This window comes from Mya arenaria, chromosome 15 (genome assembly GCF_026914265.1).
Source record: "Mya arenaria isolate MELC-2E11 chromosome 15, ASM2691426v1".
Lineage (NCBI taxonomy): Eukaryota > Metazoa > Mollusca > Bivalvia > Myida > Myidae > Mya > Mya arenaria.
Window position 1 is genome coordinate 51,900,741 of NC_069136.1, and position 18,101 is coordinate 51,918,841.

Consider the following 18,101-nt stretch of genomic DNA (forward strand, 5'->3'; position numbering starts at 1 on the left):
AACCGTTAGTAACGTTTTATTAGCAATGAAACATAATTTTTCGAACAGAAATATGAAAATCTGCAATCTGATCTTTTGTCAGTAATTTTTTATCGTTGGTTTGCTGGTATTTACACAATAATTTGCTCTCTCTTAGATAAAATAAAAGAAGTTGTCAAAAGGGTATATCTGTAAGAGTGCAGCTTTAACCTTGATAAAGCTTACAAGTGCCTTTTAGAGAATTCACCATTGTTGTATGCAAACTGTAATCTTATACCTCAAATATTACGAGTAAGTAAAGAGCCAAATGTTTAACTTTCAGACAAATTTGAACCCTCAAATATAGTCACACACAAGAAAGATTGGTTCCATCCAGAGATTGACAGAGTGGTAAGCCTTGTATTTTGTCAATATGGACCCTGAGCATATCCTTTTATACTCTGTTTTAGAAAAAGGGGACATTTTATGGTTTTACTTGCGGGGTATGGGCGGGGAGCAGCGTCCAGTATTTTCTCTGCTCATTAACTTCAGAATCCTTTTTCCAATCATCACAATATTTGGTCAGAATTTGCATAATATCTTTGCAATTCTTTAACTATCCATATTGCTTAAGTCTCATGAGAGATATCACAATTTAATTATAGAAATTACTAAAATTGGTCTTGTGTACTCAATAAGTTAAGAAGTCATTTCGCAATCACCCAGTGGGTTTGGTGGCAGTGTCCCCATACAAAAATTCAACGTCGTCCATCACTTGGCTGCAGATAAAGATAATTACATGAGATATGGTAATGACAACACAAAAGTGAGCCACAAGTTCTCTAACTCTGGCCTAATAAAGGTCAGGTATGCAGCTCCTTTTACTGTAGACAATATATGGTTATTCACCACAGAGCATGATCAAAACCATTTCCTGTACCATTAAATATAGATTGTAGTAGCTTTTTTTTTATATCTTTCCGCTCGTCTATTTTAGGTTGATTGGTCTTGAAATTTATGGTTTAAAAATGAAATCAGATTTGACCTGATTAGTTTCTTAAAACACTTCGACATCCCTTTTCACAAATCCACTGCCTGATGGAGCAATGTAAAAACATTATTTTGGAAACAAGTTTGTTGAAGTCTTCGAGGAAACTAATCACCAAATCAAACGAAGGCGGGGGTCTTTGAGTGGCATGGACTGCCATTTGTTTCATTTAAAATGGTGAAGAAAAAGAAAAGTTATCTTTGTTTTAAGTTATCATGTGAAGCAAAATATTGCCTTCCACGTAGCATTTATCACATATCACTTCGTATACACACACACTTTTATTATTCAATCCGTTATAAATGTGGGTGTGTTTTCATCCACTAAGTGGTGCTGTTGCTAGATTTTCATGAAAATAAACCACCACTCACATTGGACATTTACTGTAATGGTGGAATTGCAGTTACATGTGTATGTTTAGAAAGGAGATTGAGATTGAAAGTGAGTCTAATGTTGCTGTATATTTCAACCCAGGGTGCACAGAAGATTTTGGAACTGAAGGGTTTGCGAGAGGGCCTGTTTCTCGTGCGGAGCAGCAAAAAGAACCCAGACTGGCAGGTGCTAACACTTTGTCATGAGCAGAAAGTCTTCAACTACCAAATCAAAACAAAGGTATAATCATGCTTGTTTAATATCATTGTAGTTATATCCATTACGCAGAAATAGAAATCACCAAAAAAGGGTTTTGTTGCTCTTTTTCACAATATTGTCATTCATAACAAGAAAAAAGTAACAATATTGTACTATTTTATCAGACCTGATCAATGGGAATTAAACAGAATAGCTACAGAATTAGATCGGGAGTATACATAATAGATAAAACATGTTGTAACTCAGCAAAGTTAATTTTAAAGGGACTTGTTGTCTGAAGGCTTTTTTTAGTGTTGAAACATCTTCAAAAGTTCAAATTAGAGGTTCTTGTTAATTATTATTTAAACATTTGACAGACAATTCTTTTTTGTTGCTGAAATGCCTTAGTAAAGCTATTTAAATTGTGTCAGTTTAGGCCTGATTTAACCAAATTTTGTTTAAACTAAAAGATGGCAGTTGCTGTTTACTGAATTTTTTTTTTAAATAAGTTATTTTCAACAAAGTTTAAAAAAAGTCATTGCCAATAAATAATATGCAAGTGAGTTCCTTTAAGACTTGTGCGATAAATTGAGGGAGTTCCTTAAAGACTTGTGCAATAAAGTGAGTGAGTCACTTTAAGACTTGTGCAAGAATGTGAGAGAGTTCCTTTAAGACTTATGCAAAAGTGCAAATAAGTTCATTTAAGACTTGTGCACTAAAGCGAGTGAGTCACTTTAAAGACTTGTACACTAAAGCGAGTGAGTCACTTTAAAGACTTGTGCACTAAAGCTAGTGAGTCACTTTAAGACTTGTGCACTAAAGCGAGTGAGTCACTTTAAAGACTTGTGCACTAAAGCTAGTGAGTCACTTTAAGACTTGTGCACTTAAGCGAGTGAGTCACTTTAAGACTTGTGCACTAAAGCGAGTGAGTCACTTTAAAGACTTGTGCACTAAGGCAAGTGAGTCACTTTAAGACTTGTGCACTTAAGCGAGTGAGTCACTTTAAGACTTGTGCACTTAAGCGAGTGAGTCACTTTAAAGACTTGTGCACTAAAGCGAGTGAGTCACTTTAAGATTTGTGCACTAAAACAAGTGAGTCACTTTAAGACTTGTGCACTTAAGCGAGTGAGTCACTTTAAGACTTGTGCACTAAAGTGAGTGAGTCACTTTAAGATTTGTGCACTAAAGCGAGTGAGTCACTTTAAGATTTGTGCACTAAAGCAAGTGAGTCACTTTAAAGACTTGTGCACTAAAGCGAGTGAGTCACTTTAAGATTTGTGCACTAGAGCGAGTGAGTCACTTTAAGATTTGTGCACTAAAGCGAGTGAGTCACTTTAAGATTTGTGCACTAAAGCGAGTGAGTCACTTTGAGACTTGTGCACTAAAGGGAGGGAGTCCCTTTAAGACTTGTGCACTAAAGGGAGGAAGTCCCTTTACGAATTGTGCACTTAAGTGAGGGAGTCCCTTAAAGACTTGTGCACTAAAGGGAGGTGGTCCCTCTAAGTTTTGTGCAAAAATGTGAGTAAGTCCCTTAAAGACTTGTGCACTAAAGGGAGGTGGTCTCTCTAAGCTTTGTGCAAAAATGCGAGTAAGTTCCTTTAAGACTTGTGCACTAAAGGGAGGTGGTCCCTCTAAGCTTTGTGCAAAAATGCGATTAAGTTCCTTTAAGACTTGTGCACTAAAGGGAGGTGGTCCCTCTAAGCTTTGTGCAAAATGCGAGTAAGTTCCTTTAAGACTTGTGCACTAAAGGGAGGTGGTCCCTCTAAGCTTTGTGCAAAATGCGAGTAAGTTCCTTTAAGACTTGTGCACTAAAGGGAGTTGGACCCTCTAAGCTTTGCGCAAAAATGCGAGTAAGCCCCTTTAAGACTTGTGCACTAAAGGGAGGTGGTCCCTCTAAGCTTTGTGTAAAAATGCGAGTAAGCCCCTTTAAGACTTGTGCACTAAAGGGAGGTGGTCCCTCTAAGCTTTGTGCAAAAATGCGAGTAAGTCACTTTAAGACTTGTGCACTAAAGGGAGGTGGTCCCTCTAAGCTTTGTGCAAAAATGCGAGTAAGTCACTTTAAGATTTGTGCACTAAAGGGAGGGAGTCCCTCTAAGCTTTGTGCAAAAATGCGAGTAAGTTCCTTTAAGACTTGTGCACTAAAGGGAGATGGTCCCTCTAAGCTTTGTGCAAAAATGCGAGTAAGTCACTTTAAGACTTGTGCACTAAAGGGAGGGAGTCCCTCTAAGCTTTGTGCAAAAATGCGAGTAAGTCACTTTAAGATTTGTGCACTTAAGTGAGGGAGTCACTTTAAGACTTGTGCACTGAAGTGAGGGAGTCACTCTAAGCTTTGTGCAAAGGGTGTGTAAGTCACTTTAAGACTTGTACACTAAAGCCAGGGAGTCCATTTAAGACTTTTGCACTAAAGCCAGGGAGTCCATTTAAGACTTTTGCACTAAAGCCAGGGAGTCACTCTAAGCTTTGTGCAAAAATGTGTGTAAGTCACTTTAAGACTTGTACACTAAAGCCAGGGAGTCCATTTAAGACTTTTGCACTAAAGCCAGGGAGTCCATTAAAGACTTTTGCACTAAAGCCAGGGAGTCCATTTAAGACTTTTGCACTAAAGCCAGGGAGTCCATTTAAGACTTTTGCACTAAAGCCAGGGAGTCCATTTAAGACTTTTGCACTAAAGCCAGGGAGTCCATTTAAGACTTTTGCACTAAAGCCAGGGAGTCCATTTAAGACTTGTGCAAGAACCCAAGAGGAAGCAGCTACAGAAGTGCATGTGTTATAAATAACTGGTGATCAAGCTAGATTTCAAAAAGCAGGAAACGTTTAATGCAATCAACAAGGAAGTGTCTTACAATTCATGTTTTCTTACTTGGTTTATACCAAAAGAATAATTCAATGCTCAAGAGACTGAGACTTTTCATAGATAAGTAAAGTGTAGCATATAAAGTGGTTATCCGGTTTCAGAACCTACCTTACTTTTTTGAACCCGACCCAATTAACTTTTTATGCCAATTTTTTTTCACCCACTATATTTTTTTCTTATTGAGAGATAAAATTTTCAATAATTCCAAATGTTTTGAGAAGAATATTAAGATGCAATTTTATTGTGTTTTTTGTTTGTTTTAATATCCCAACCTCTTTACCCTATTTGTGAAATCTGCAGTATGTGTTAATCTACAGTGAAATCAGAATCAATCAATTACTGTTTATTAGCTTTACTGAAATTTCTCACCTATCTGACCCTTACTGTTTCACTATTCTATCATGATTGTTTGAAATATGTATGCTATTGTGTTTGTGTATGGGCCAGAGGCCTTATGTACAATAAACTTTTAACTTTACAGCACTACAGGGACAGGTTGGTGTACTACATCGACGACGGACCATACTATAAGCAATTAGATCATGTGATCCAGTATTACAGTTACCATGCCAACGGCCTGCCATGTGTCTTGCGTCTCTCAGTAAATCCTGGTAGGTTCTCCGTTCACAGTAGTCTAAAATAATAGACGTGTTATATGGGATTCTTCCAATCCCTAACATCTAAACGGGTTTGTGCAAAAACCGGGGGTGTTTGAAAAATAATGAAATTGTATCAAGTGAAATATTTTTATGCTGGAATGGATAATAAAGGTTTGCATTCATATTTTACCATGGAAGTGCAAAGCTTTTTTGCACAAAACAAGCATTTAATGCATTAAAACACACTATTTACCTTTCAAAAACAACGAAAGTAGACTGACACAGACAACAATTATACCAGGCGGAACAACTCGACCCAATCGTAATTAAAACTCGGCCACCTCTGACAAGCTTCGAGATAGACCTTGTAAATACAACGTAACAACTTGGCCATGGCCAAAATGTTCCGATTGTTGTAAAATTGTAAACTGCAGCCTTGCAGGTGCCCTTCATGTATATATCGTTATGTATTGACAGAATGCAATGAAGAAAACCCCGTCAAACTCATAATTATTGGTTGGATATTTATTTTATGTGTACGGAACTAATATAAAATAACATTATCTGGTAATATTTCTTGTTTTTATGATATTCTATAGACGCAATATGCTTTAACCCGGAATCCTGATTGGAACAACTATCCACTTTTCGTACAAAACAATTTGTACATGAAGGATTTGCCATATCAAAAATCATAAAAAAAATCCAACAACATACAATTATTTGGACGACGTTCGCAGTTAACAGAAGATTCTTAAGTACCTACTTCACTAAGTACATTATTAAAGTCCTCAATGACATGTTAAAAATGAATAGGAAATTAATTCTGGTTATCTCAGTTTCTGATGACTTCATATCTTTGAAAGAAAAGTCATCTGTAATAATAAGGTCGTAGAATATGTTTAAAACACTTCAGAAAAGCTCTCAAAGCAGCGCTCTTACAGATTGATAGTATTGACAGGTTTTTTTTTAGTTTTTGTCTCAGAATCAGCTAATTTTGGCACCAATGTCTTCATTTCAATTATACAAGATAACTCACAATATAACATATATAAATTGTTTGGGAACATACCGAAAATGGTTAGCCATACCAATGAAATTTGGAACGTAAATATGAAAAACTGCTGTCTGATTTTTTTATCAGTAGTCTTGTGTCACTGGTTTCTTCACATTTACGCAAAAATTGGCCCATTCCAAGACAAAAAATATATAAAATTGTTAAAACGGTAAATCTGTGACAGTGCAGTTTTAAGAAAAGTATTACTGAAGTTCATTTCTTGCTATAAAACATTTTTCAATTTGAATATTAAACAAAATCTTATTAAAACACAAAAGTGAGAATAAGATTCTTACAAAGTAAGAATATATATTTTCCACCTTGCTTAAGGCTGTAAAGGGGTAAAAAAAGTACCGGTAATGATTTAGTTTCTGAATTATTACTAGTATTTTGTGAATCTCGGGCCAAGTACATGGATGAGAAAACCGTTAGTCATAAAACATTAATTTTTGAATGGAAATATGAACTTCTGCAATCTGATCATTTATCAGCAGTCTTATATCACTGGTTTGCAGATATTTACCCTGAAATTGCTCCTTCCAAGACAAAAAGTAAACAAAGTTGTCAAAACGGTAAATCTGTGAGAGTGCAGCTTTAAAAATCAGTATTGACCAATCAGTAAGCATTATGACTAATTTTGATCAAACCAAAGAATTTACCAGTTTAAAAATCTTAGGTTTTTTAACTCGGCAACTATTTGTATAAAACATCATAAATTGTCCACATGTTTTCATTAGGTTTGTTTGCACATCTAAAACATTTGGTCAATGGTTATTCACAGCTGTATCAGTATTGACCAATCAGTAAACATTTGGGCTAACTTTGAACAAACCAAAGAATTAATCAGTTTAAAATCTTCGGCATTTTTAACTCAGCAGCCATTTGTATAAAACATCAGAAATTGTCCACATGTTATCCTTAGGATTGTTTGCACATCTAAAAAATTATCAGAATCCTGATTTTTAACTTCATTGAAAAAGTCTAAAATTTAGTAATTTTAAAACAATCTGCAGTTTTAATGTAAGAAACCTTTTAAAGGGACTTAAGACACAAGATCATGATTTCATTTCAAAATAAGAAAAATAATCTTAAACTTGATATTGTTGTGAACAACACATATTGAAACTTACTTATGTATCACATCGCTTACAACACAATTGTATCTTTGCAATTTTTACCTATTTTTCAAATTTGAAATTTACTGTGTCTGTCTACCATATAAATCCCAGTAAAATTTGAAGTTGCGTCAGTATATTTATCTGATCTATTATTCTTGCATTTCACATGCTTAATAAACACACTATAAACTGGGAAATCATTATGGGTTATTTTAAAACGGGTAAACTCAGCTGCAACAGCCACAAAATGTTCTTAATCAGTGACATCAACTGTTGTATTATCGCCCTCATACCAGATCATATTGACAGTTCTAAATCACATCAACTGTTGTATTATCGCCCTCATACCAGATCATATTGACAGTTCTAAATCACATCAACTGTTGTATTATCGCCCTCATACCAGATCATATTGACAGTTCTAAATCACATCAACTGTTGTTTTATCGCCCTCATGCTAGATCATATTGACAGTTCTAAATCACATCAACTGTTGTATTATCGCCCTCATACCAGATCATATTGACAGTTCTAAATCACATCAACTGTTGTATTATCGCCCTCATGCTAGATCATATTGACAGTTCTAAATCACATCAACTGTTGTATTATCGCCCTCATACCAGATCATATTGACAGTTCTAAATCACATCAAATGTTGTATTATCGCCCTCATACCAGATCATATTGACAGTTCTAGGCTTGCTTTGGATACTGTATTTTGGTGTCTAGTCCCTTTAAATATCATGTTCTAACCGTGGATTACATATTGCTGGCTATCCTGTGAGAAATATTGAAATCATAATATTATTTTTGTTTCCATTTTATCTTAACTTGGCTTGACTTCTTCTGTGAGTTTTTACACATTTTCTGATATCCTTAATGAACATTAATTTTGCATATAATTGTTTCATATGTTTTTGTTTCAATTCATAAAGTCTTAATCAATATTGGTGATATAAAACTATGTGACTGGGCCAGTGATTATAAAACATCTTAAAGGGGCGGTACTCCTTATGATAAAATAGCGGAAAAAAAAGAAAATTGTCGAAAACTGACATAAACTTGGCATCGATGTGTACAACGCATTGAAACTTACTAACTGAAGTACCACATAGTTTACAATTTTTAAGTTTAGCAGTTATTTCGTATTTTTCCATTAAAAAAGAATACTGGGTATGTCTACCAGGTAGAATTCATTCCTTATACAAGATTGGCTAGTCAGTGTTATCACATGATATTACCGAGGTAGGTGTATAGCTTAATTATATCACCCAATTAGAGTAAGCCATCGTAGCTCAGTGGATACGACGCTGGACTGCAATTTTGGTGACACGGGTTCGAACCTGGTCTCCGACACAATTTTTTTTTTTTACATTTTGGTCCTTTTTTTACAATTATGATATCAAAGCGTAACACATTCTATTAGATCATTGTCCTGAGATTCGTTACAGAAAAAAATCTTTTTTGGTGCCAATCTGGTGTACAATCCCTTTAAGTCATTTCTTAACTTTAGTCAATTTTCTCAAATTATCATGATCAAATTAAAAGAAAAGTATATGTGAATTTAATATAAAGTAACAATCATCAAATGTATGAAAATAAAATATTTCAGATATTATTAAGTTATTATGTAGTAAGTGATACTTACCAAAGGAAACTGACTGAAGTTAGTAAATGACGTATACCAGCCCTGATATATTGCATGAATAAATGGAATTGAAATTACCATTCTTTATTTCTTATTCCAGCCATGGAGTTAATACAGATATCCAAAGATGACGAGTACTTCAACCTTCAGGAATCAAACCACCAACAGTTTCCTAGTAAAGTCTTGACCATTTTATTTTGTACCCTGTATAGATTCGAGCATTTCTTAAATTGTAACTGAAATATAAATACTATCAAATCTAACTTGGAAACATTCCTTGTTCATATTGAGACGAAACAATTTTAAATGCGTCTTCGTGTCAAGCCTTTTTGTATGATTCTGTTTCTCTTTATCCTTTTACCAAATCAAAATGACACTGGCAATTGTTGAATATAATTATTGAAAGGTTACTAGAGTGGTGAAGTAAATGTGTCTGCCTCTCACCAAAAGTTGGTTCAAGCCCAACCAGGGTCACTCTAACTTCGCCTCTTTAAAGGGATGCGTATTTGCCCATCAAAAGCTCAAGAGATTCATGTAAATTTAAAACTGTCTGCAAAATTAACTTAATTCTAAGACTAATAGATTAAGGTGCCATGTATAAGCACATAGGACTGAAATACCATTTTAAAGGATCTATCTTTCAGTGCTCAGTACCCCAGCCTTGCCACCGCGCCCTGATGACATGACGCCTCGCCCACCCAGTGCTGGTGATGCCGAGTACAGCCAATCAGTGAAGAGGACCTCACAGCAGCAGGCCAGAACCCCGCCAACTTCTCCAAAGTTGAAGACTCCTCCCCCACCACCTAACCATGTAGGTTGATTATGCATGTGTTTTACCTGTAAGGCTGCCTTTAAATATTATATATTTTGGTGCAGTTGTTGGATCTAACTAAGACTTTTAAAGATGTCAGTAATTATGCAACTAAGGGAGGTTCATATCGAAATCGCACGGTGTATCCATCTTTCCTTTTTTTTGTGTCAGGACTGTAGGGCAATACCCATTTCCCTACCCAAAGTTCAAGGTCACACTTAGAGGTTAGGGTCAATGTCATACAAAGAGGTTAGGGTCAAAGTCACACTTAGAGGTTATGGTCAAGGTCACACTTAAGAGGCACACTCAATGCATATTTGCATTGACGTGTGCAAGTCCCAGGTCCCTACCTCTTAGTTCATCGCTCCCCCACATGTCAACAATCAATGGGTTCTGTATGTGTGCTCTTCCAGAATGAAGACATATTTCATTAATCTGTCTGCCACCTCTGGGGCATCTGTCACTTCATGACAGTAATCTTCTTATCTTTTAAGACTGAATGATAACATAACAGTAAGACATAAGAGTAAAGGAGAACAGCATAATTATAATGAAATATTTTCTGTGCCTTCTCATGTGGTAAAGAGACTTAGCTAACAGCCATAACTAGATATCCGAACGAGATTGTTGGGAGAGACAATATTCAAACATGTATGTACAACAGGGCAATTTACTCTGTTTTTAATAACTGTTGAGTTATGCCCTTTTTTACTGAAAAAAAGCTTGAGTGTTTGTATTCTTGCATTGGTGTTTGTGTGATTATATGAAAGCAGAGTTGAGTTACATGCATGCATAAACATCCCGGTATTGGTTCTTTAATAACACCAGAAAACAACAGCTTTTTTAATGATTTGATTTTGTTTATGGCAAGGTTCCTCTCAGAACTACATTGATATTTAATACTTGAGATGTACCATTTGTTTTCAGCATTGAAGTAACTTATGATCGTTTTTGGATAAATATCTTTTTATGTACAGATACTTTTTTCCACTACTAGATTTCAGGTTACATAAATCTAGTGATAAAACAATTATCGAGGATAATAAAAAAAATTGACCGTTTATGGTTGAGGCCATCAATAATAAATTGCATAATTGTTATGTGGTGTGGTTGTGTTTTTGAAATAAAAAAAATATGGAAGAATAATATGATCTTATGATTTTAGCATGAATTATTTTTATATTTTGCAAAAAAAACAAGGCTATCATTGAAGTGTATTTTCAATTACTAGTAACAAAAATACAGCATAAAAATTTGCTTTTATGTTTATTGTTGACTACATTAAATTCATTTTGTTATTCTTTCACACTTTTGTTTAAACATTTGTATAAACTTATGATTTCAATAACATAATGAAAAAATGATCAAAATGGCTTAATTAATTATTTTCAATGATCGATTATGATTAAGAGTGATTTTCAATATCTTCATAAATCTTTATAATGTGATGGTTCCTGTATCTTGCCACTATACCCTGCCTTGTTCTGTCTTGTTTTGCAGCCCCCTCCCCAGCCTCCTGCTGCCAGTAGACTCTCAGTGGTAGAATTGAAACGCATTGATTTTAAAAGCCTAAAAAGAGGTACTGAATTAAAGTTTTAAAAACATGCCCCAGTTTCTCAAATATTCTTTAGTCCCAGATATTTAGTAACAGAATCAAGCTGTAGGAATACTATAATTTTGATTTAAGTATTTTCTTTTTGTTATATTCTCATTTTAAAGAGTTTATAGACACTTAAAAGAAGTTATATAAGAAAGATAAATCATGATTAACAATTTTTTATGTTGTCAGTGACAAATTTTACAAGTATCAGTAGTTTAAATTTGAGTATATATGAAATAAGATACTTAAAGGGGCTAGACACCAGATGATACAAATGTAAGAACCAAAGAAAATTGTCAAAAACTTGCATTAAATTGATATTGTTGTGTAAAACACATCAAACCTTACTTACCGATGCATCACATCACTTACAATGCATATGTATCTTTTACAGTTTTTGCATATCTTTTAAATTTGAAATTTACAGGGCTTATCTACTGCGTAAATCCCAGTTAATTTAGAAATAGCCATGTAAATTGATGTATTTATAATTGGCCTCATACTAGCTCGTATTGGCAATTCTTGGCTTATCCTGTGGAAATAATGTATTTGCCTATTTTGGGACCATCTGGTGTCTAGCCCCTTTAAGCCTGTTATGCTTACCCGGTAAGAATTTTCAAGGAATTGGGGCCATATGAACTGCAACAAGCTGAAAGGGATGTTACATGAATTGTTTGAATTGACTGATTTTAGCATTGTGTCAGATATATTAATATAAAAATTAAAAATTATAATGTTTTTTGACCTCGATTCATGTCACTCCATGGGTACCATCGTTAGGCTTGCAGGCACAGCTAACTATGACCTCATTTTCCCCCATTAACAAGTACTTATTATGAGTCCCTTTTCTGCTTGCCCCCGTTCATATTTATTAAACCGAGCCCCAATTTCTTGTCTAACAGAATCATGCTGAGCACACTTTTTTGTTTGGTATGATATATGTTAATATGCATTATTCTTATTTTAATGACCAAATAAATCAGGTTTTAAGGAAATTATGTCTCAGACAATTACTATAAATTTTCAAATATTTTTCTAGTATTATTATCATTATAATAATGATTTCTAATGTGATAATTAAACAATGTAAACACTCATTCATAACAAGATAGATACTGGTTTAGGGATATGTCTTTGAAATTCACTAAGGTGTTCATAACACATCTTAAGTAATTTCTTAACTTAACTTGAATTCCTAAAATGTCCATTGCCCAATAAAAAGAAAAGACATACAGACATGCATTTTCAATTATTTACAGTATTGCAGTAGTAATCAAGCAGATATATCATATGACAAGTAAGATAATGACTTAAGTTAGGAAATAACTTAAAGATGTCTTATAAATACAGCCCGACCTAGTGCCTGACTTTAAGAAATTGACCTCATCTATCCAATACCTAGATATGGCTTAAATATTTCCTGAATTATTTTCCATTACCTTATAAAGCCATTGTTTTGTCTTCAATGTCGCATTCACTTATGTTTTCGCCTTCAGGCAAAGAGATTGGTCAGGGAGAGTTTGGTTCTGTTGAGAAAGGTGTCTACACTTACAAGAATGACAAGGGGAAGAAGGAGAAAACTGAAGTAGCAATAAAGGTAATAATACCGGGATGTGATTCTTCCGCAAAGTTGAGGATTTCCGTATATCTAATTGCTCTAGGGACCAAAAAAAATTCTATTTTTTTGTTAACTAATTTAACAAAGTTAAAAGTTAACATATGATTTACGGAGGAATTTAGCCTCTCATTTTGAATAAATAACAACTGACAAATGATTAATGATTAAATTAATATGACTAAAATCAATCTCTCAATTTGAAATTTTGTACTTGTGCAAGGATCAGATGCAAACTACAGTCCAACCCCGTTGGCTTGAACTCCAAGGGACCGGCAAAAAACCTCGAAAACTTGGAGCCAAGCGGGAATACCTACGTTCAGTTGAAATCAGTCATTTACATTCAGTTCGAGCCAACAGTTGTCAGTCCTTTACATTCAGTTTGAGCCAACAAAGAAATCGAGCCAAGTGAGTTTGAGCCAATGGGGTTCGACTATATATGACATCACATGAGCACAGCTGACATGTGCATTGAACCTATTTTGCTCAAATGTGTCAATCTTGTCCTGTTTTTTTTTTTTCAGGTGTTTCACAAGACATCTATAAACAACCAGGAAGATTTCTTGAAGGAGGCTCGCACCATGCAGCAGTTGAAGCATGAATGTATCGTTAATTTTATCGGCATCTCTGAGACTGACAACCATGAACTTCTACTGGTATGTTTTTAACCAAAGCGTTTACATGGGGCAATGTGTGGGCGTTTACTTAGCCATACCATAAATAATGCATCCGTTTTAAATCATTACTAAACCTTTTGAAATAAATATTAGGAAATTGTTACCAAAATGAGCAAAACTTGGCATAATGGCACGGATAAAGGGAGTTCGACCCTTTTTTAATGGAAATGATACAGAGTGTCACACCCTTGAGATTGTACCTGGTGGACAAGATTATTAGTATCTTTCATGGCAGAGGGTGTAAGATTCATCCCAACCTGAGTAAGGGGTGTTTTGGGAAAATGACATTTACCCAGTTTTGGCAGAACACCCTGTGTGAGGGTTTGGATGAACCTATCTTACACGATCGTCATGGCTTTTTCTCAAACCTCAATTAAACAAAATATATTTTAATTTATTTTTTACATATGGGTACTTGTTTATTTTGCCCGTGGGCAAGATAAGGATTTCCAGCATGGCAAAATATTTGGAATTATTTATCTTGGATGGGAGAATATATTTGCCTATCTATAGGGTGCCAAACCACTACAAATTGATACCGCTTGTTACATCATGGTAGTAACCCTAAGCTCTTATAAACCAATGTGCATTTTGTAGTTATTATATTTTAATTCTGTAGGCTTACTCCTCGGCCAAATATTGTAGAATAAAAACGTTAGAATTGAGGGTATACAAACACATGTATAGGTGAACATGATGAATCTGTGTCTGCATTCAAAAAGCAAATTAGATTTAACTTTAATTTAAGATAGAATCTGAGTGTTTTGATTAGACTATTTAAATAAAAATTAGCTGATAGACCAAATGGAATCACTGAGGCATGTCTAAGGATAAGGATAAGAAATCTTTTTGATTATATTCAGGGCTTTTTCTATAGTACCCACGGGTCCGACCCATTCCCAAAGCAAAATATAAGATATTATTTTTTTTAGGAAGTCTTTTTACCTGTTCTGGTTCATTTTCAACATCCTAATAAAATATGTGATGTAAAGTTTCTTTGCTAATTGAACTCGGAAATCATTAATTTTCATCACATTCAGAGATCAGTATGAAATATTATCTGTTATGATTTATTGCAATAGATATTTGTGTTTTTTTAAAATGAACTAATATTAAATCATTCCCAAATTCGCAGGAGACTATACAGCTTTTACTTTTAACTGTAAACTTTCCCAATTTCGGCATTTTCACGACGCAAAATTTCCCAAAATGTCTTGGGTCTTTTTCCCAAAATGGGCAGAAAAAGCCCTGATATTTGATTATTATTGAATACTGAAAAATTTTGGTTTTAATACTAAGAGCTTGTTTGATTGTTTTTCATCTTAAAGGTTGAGGAGTTTATTGAGAAGGGTTCCATGTTGGACTATCTGCTGGACCACCATGACAAGATCAACAAGGACAACTTGTACCTATGGGCGGCCCAGATCGCACTTGGCATGACATACCTGGAACAACAGAAAATGGTGCACCGCGACCTGGCCGCCAGGAATATTCTACTGCAGAATGAGAAAAGGGTATACGAAGGATTACCACCAAATGATTTTGTTTGAATAATGATTGTAATAAGGTAGTTGATAGGGGTATGTATATAAAAAATAATATAATGTTATTCGAACAAAAGGTATTTTCAAGTTTACTTTTATTATCTTGAAAAAATACCAGCTATAGTAATAATATTAGATCTAATATTGAGATATAATTAGATTTGGTCAGTCCTGGTGTAATTCTGGCGATTTTTCCTTCTGGCTATTTTTAGCATTGTTCATATTTGTCGATACCTTGAATACCCTGTTTCAATTCATTAAACAATGAAAACTACAGGGTTAAGACTAGTAGCCTAACATTCAAAAATAAATTCTGTTTAAAGCATCTAGAGACACAAATGTATAAATACCACAAACACAAATACAAACACAACAAACAGACCAACTTAGATCGAAATAAAGTTAGGTTTTCCGGTTAGTGCAGTGGTTAGCGCACAGCTTCTCACTTAGGCACTATTGGTTCAAGTCCCGGCTTGGGCGCATGTGAGATTGCTTTGTGGTCACAAGGCAAGACAAGTCAACAAGAGTGAAAAATATAATGTGAACTTGTTTCACAATCATAAAACAAATAAGTTTAAACTATGGGTAAATAGAAATTAAAAGTAGAATCTGAGTGTTTTGAGTGGATCGTAAAAATATTTACTGGTGGAATGAATGAGGTAATGATAAGACTGATATTGAATACTTTTAAAGGTCTTTAGCTTTAGATTAAGTGACCACTAATGAAACCTTAAAATTGACTTGAGGTCTTTACAGTACATTGTCATATGCACATATCTAGCAATTGATTTAATTTCAGACGAAGATAAGTGACTTTGGGTTGTCGCGGACTGTTGGTTCAAACAGTGACTTTTACATTACCAGACACAAATGTCTAGCAATTTTATTTTATTTCAGGCAAAGATAAGTGACTTTGGGGTGTCGCGGGCTGTTGGTTCAAACATTGACTATTACAAGGCCATACACGTATGTAATTTCAGGCAAAGATAAGTGACTTTGGGCTGTCGCGGGCTGTTGGTTCAAACAGTGACTATTACAAGGCCATACATGTATGTCTAGCAGTTTATTTAATTTCAGGCAAAGATAAGTGACTTTGGGCTGTTGCGGGCTGTTGGTTCAAACATTGATTATTACAAGGCCATACATGTATGTCTAGAAGTTTATTTAATTTCAGGCAAAGATAAGTGACTTCGGGCTGTTGCGGGCTGTTGGTTCAAACATTGACTATTACAAGGCCATACATGTATGTAATTTCAGGCAAAGATTAGTGACTTTGGGCTGTCGCGGGCTGTTGGTTCAAACAGTGACTATTACAAGGCCATACATGTATGTCTAGCAGTTTATTTAATTTCAGGCAAAGATAAGTGACTTTGGGCTGTTGCGGGCTGTTGGTTCAAACATTGATTATTACAAGGTCATACATGTATGTCTAGAAGTTTATTTAATTTCAGGCAAAGATAAGTGACTTCGGGCTGTTGCGGGCTGTTGGTTCAAATATTGACTATTACAAGGCCATACATGTATGTCTAGAAGTTTATTTAATTTCAGGCAAAGATAAGTGACTTTGGGCTGTCACGGGCTGTTGGTTCAAACAGTGACTATTACAAGGCCACCACTGGGGGTCGCTGGCCAATCAAGTGGTGCGTTGAGTTCTGTGTTTATTATATCATTATCAGATTTGCCGGGTACACTTTACAGTCCGCTTCATGGAGTACAGTGTGACCTTTCTCTAGGATAATATCTTAATCATGAATAATTGAGGCAGTTTCATTGGTTTAGAATGATGACCATTTAGAATCAAAGCCCAATGAATTTACGCCTTTGTTATCTTCTTCATTTAGTAACCAATCCCCTCTATGACTGCATATTGAATCGAAAGAGAATTCAATTCATACAATTTCATTGGAAGAGTTTCTTACCCTACCACATTAACATTCATAAGAATACAACCTGCATTTGCGTAAACTAAGTGCTAGACTTAATCATTAAGAATTACAACTTTTGCGAGTGTTTAAAAGTCACTCATTTGTTTAACTGTCACTCTGACATCCGATACACTCTACCTCCATCATATTTATGCCCCCCTTCGAAGAAGAGAGGTATATTGCTTTGCACAGGCATGTCGGTATGTCGGTCGGTCGGTCGGTCCGTCGGTAGACCAAAGCTTGTCCGAGTGATAACTCAACAATTCCTGGACGTATGGTCATCAAACTTGACATGAAGGTTGGGCCTGACCAGTAGATGACCCCTATTGATTTTAGGGCTCATCGGGTCAAAGGTCAAGGTCACAGTGACCTTTAATGATAAAATAATTTTAAGCTTATCCGAGTGATAACTCAACCATGCCTAGACCTATGGTCATCAAACTTGATATGGAAGTTGGGCCTGACCATTAGATGACCCCTATTGTTTTGGGGGGTCATCGGGCCAAAGGTCAAGGTCACAGTGACCTTGAATGGTAAAAAAAATGTCCATGTGATAACTCGACAATGCCTGCACCCTTGGCCCTCATTCTTGACTTGGAGGTTGGGTCTGACCAGTAGCTGACCCCTATTGTTTTTGGGGCTCATCGGGTCAAAGATCAAGGTCATAGTGACATTGAATGGTAAAAGGTTGTCCGAGTGATAACTCAACAATGCCTGCACCCATGGCCCTCACAATTGACTTGGAGGTTGGGCCTGACCAGTAGATGAACCCTATTGTTTTTGGGGGTCATCGGGCCAAAGGTCAAGGTCACAGTGACCTTGAATGGTAAAAGGTTGTCCATGTGATAACTGGACAATGCCTACACCCATGGCCCACAAACTTGACTTGGAGGTTGGGCCTGACCAGTAGATGACCCCTATTGTTTTTGGGGGTCATCGGGCTAAAGGTCAAGGTCACAGTGACCTTGAATGGTTAAAGGTTGTCCGTGTCATTACTCGACAATGCCTGCAACTATGGCCCTCAAACTTGACTTGGAGGTTGGGCCTGACCAGTAGATGACCCCTATTGTTTTT

General features: G+C 35.5%; 1 protein-coding gene across 3 annotated transcripts in view; it reads left to right on the top strand.

Moving 5' to 3' along the window:
• Positions 1–18,101, top strand: part of LOC128219836 (tyrosine-protein kinase HTK16-like) — a 44,688-nt gene that overhangs the window by 19,290 nt on the left and 7,297 nt on the right. The window contains exons 8-17 of one of the 3 annotated variants that reach the window (XM_052927929.1): positions 302–369; positions 1,481–1,618; positions 4,912–5,041; positions 8,956–9,030; positions 9,500–9,666; positions 11,167–11,245; positions 12,763–12,863; positions 13,406–13,537; positions 14,887–15,072; positions 16,651–16,742. In XM_052927929.1, coding sequence (XP_052783889.1) covers positions 302–369; positions 1,481–1,618; positions 4,912–5,041; positions 8,956–9,030; positions 9,500–9,666; positions 11,167–11,245; positions 12,763–12,863; positions 13,406–13,537; positions 14,887–15,072; positions 16,651–16,742 — 1,168 coding nt within the window. Of the gene's footprint in view, positions 1–301; positions 370–1,480; positions 1,619–4,911; positions 5,042–8,955; positions 9,031–9,499; positions 9,667–11,166; positions 11,246–12,762; positions 12,864–13,405; positions 13,538–14,886; positions 15,073–15,999; positions 16,619–16,650; positions 16,743–18,101 lie in introns of those variants that run through there. The other 2 variants (XM_052927930.1, XM_052927931.1) reach the window with 2 other exon arrangements.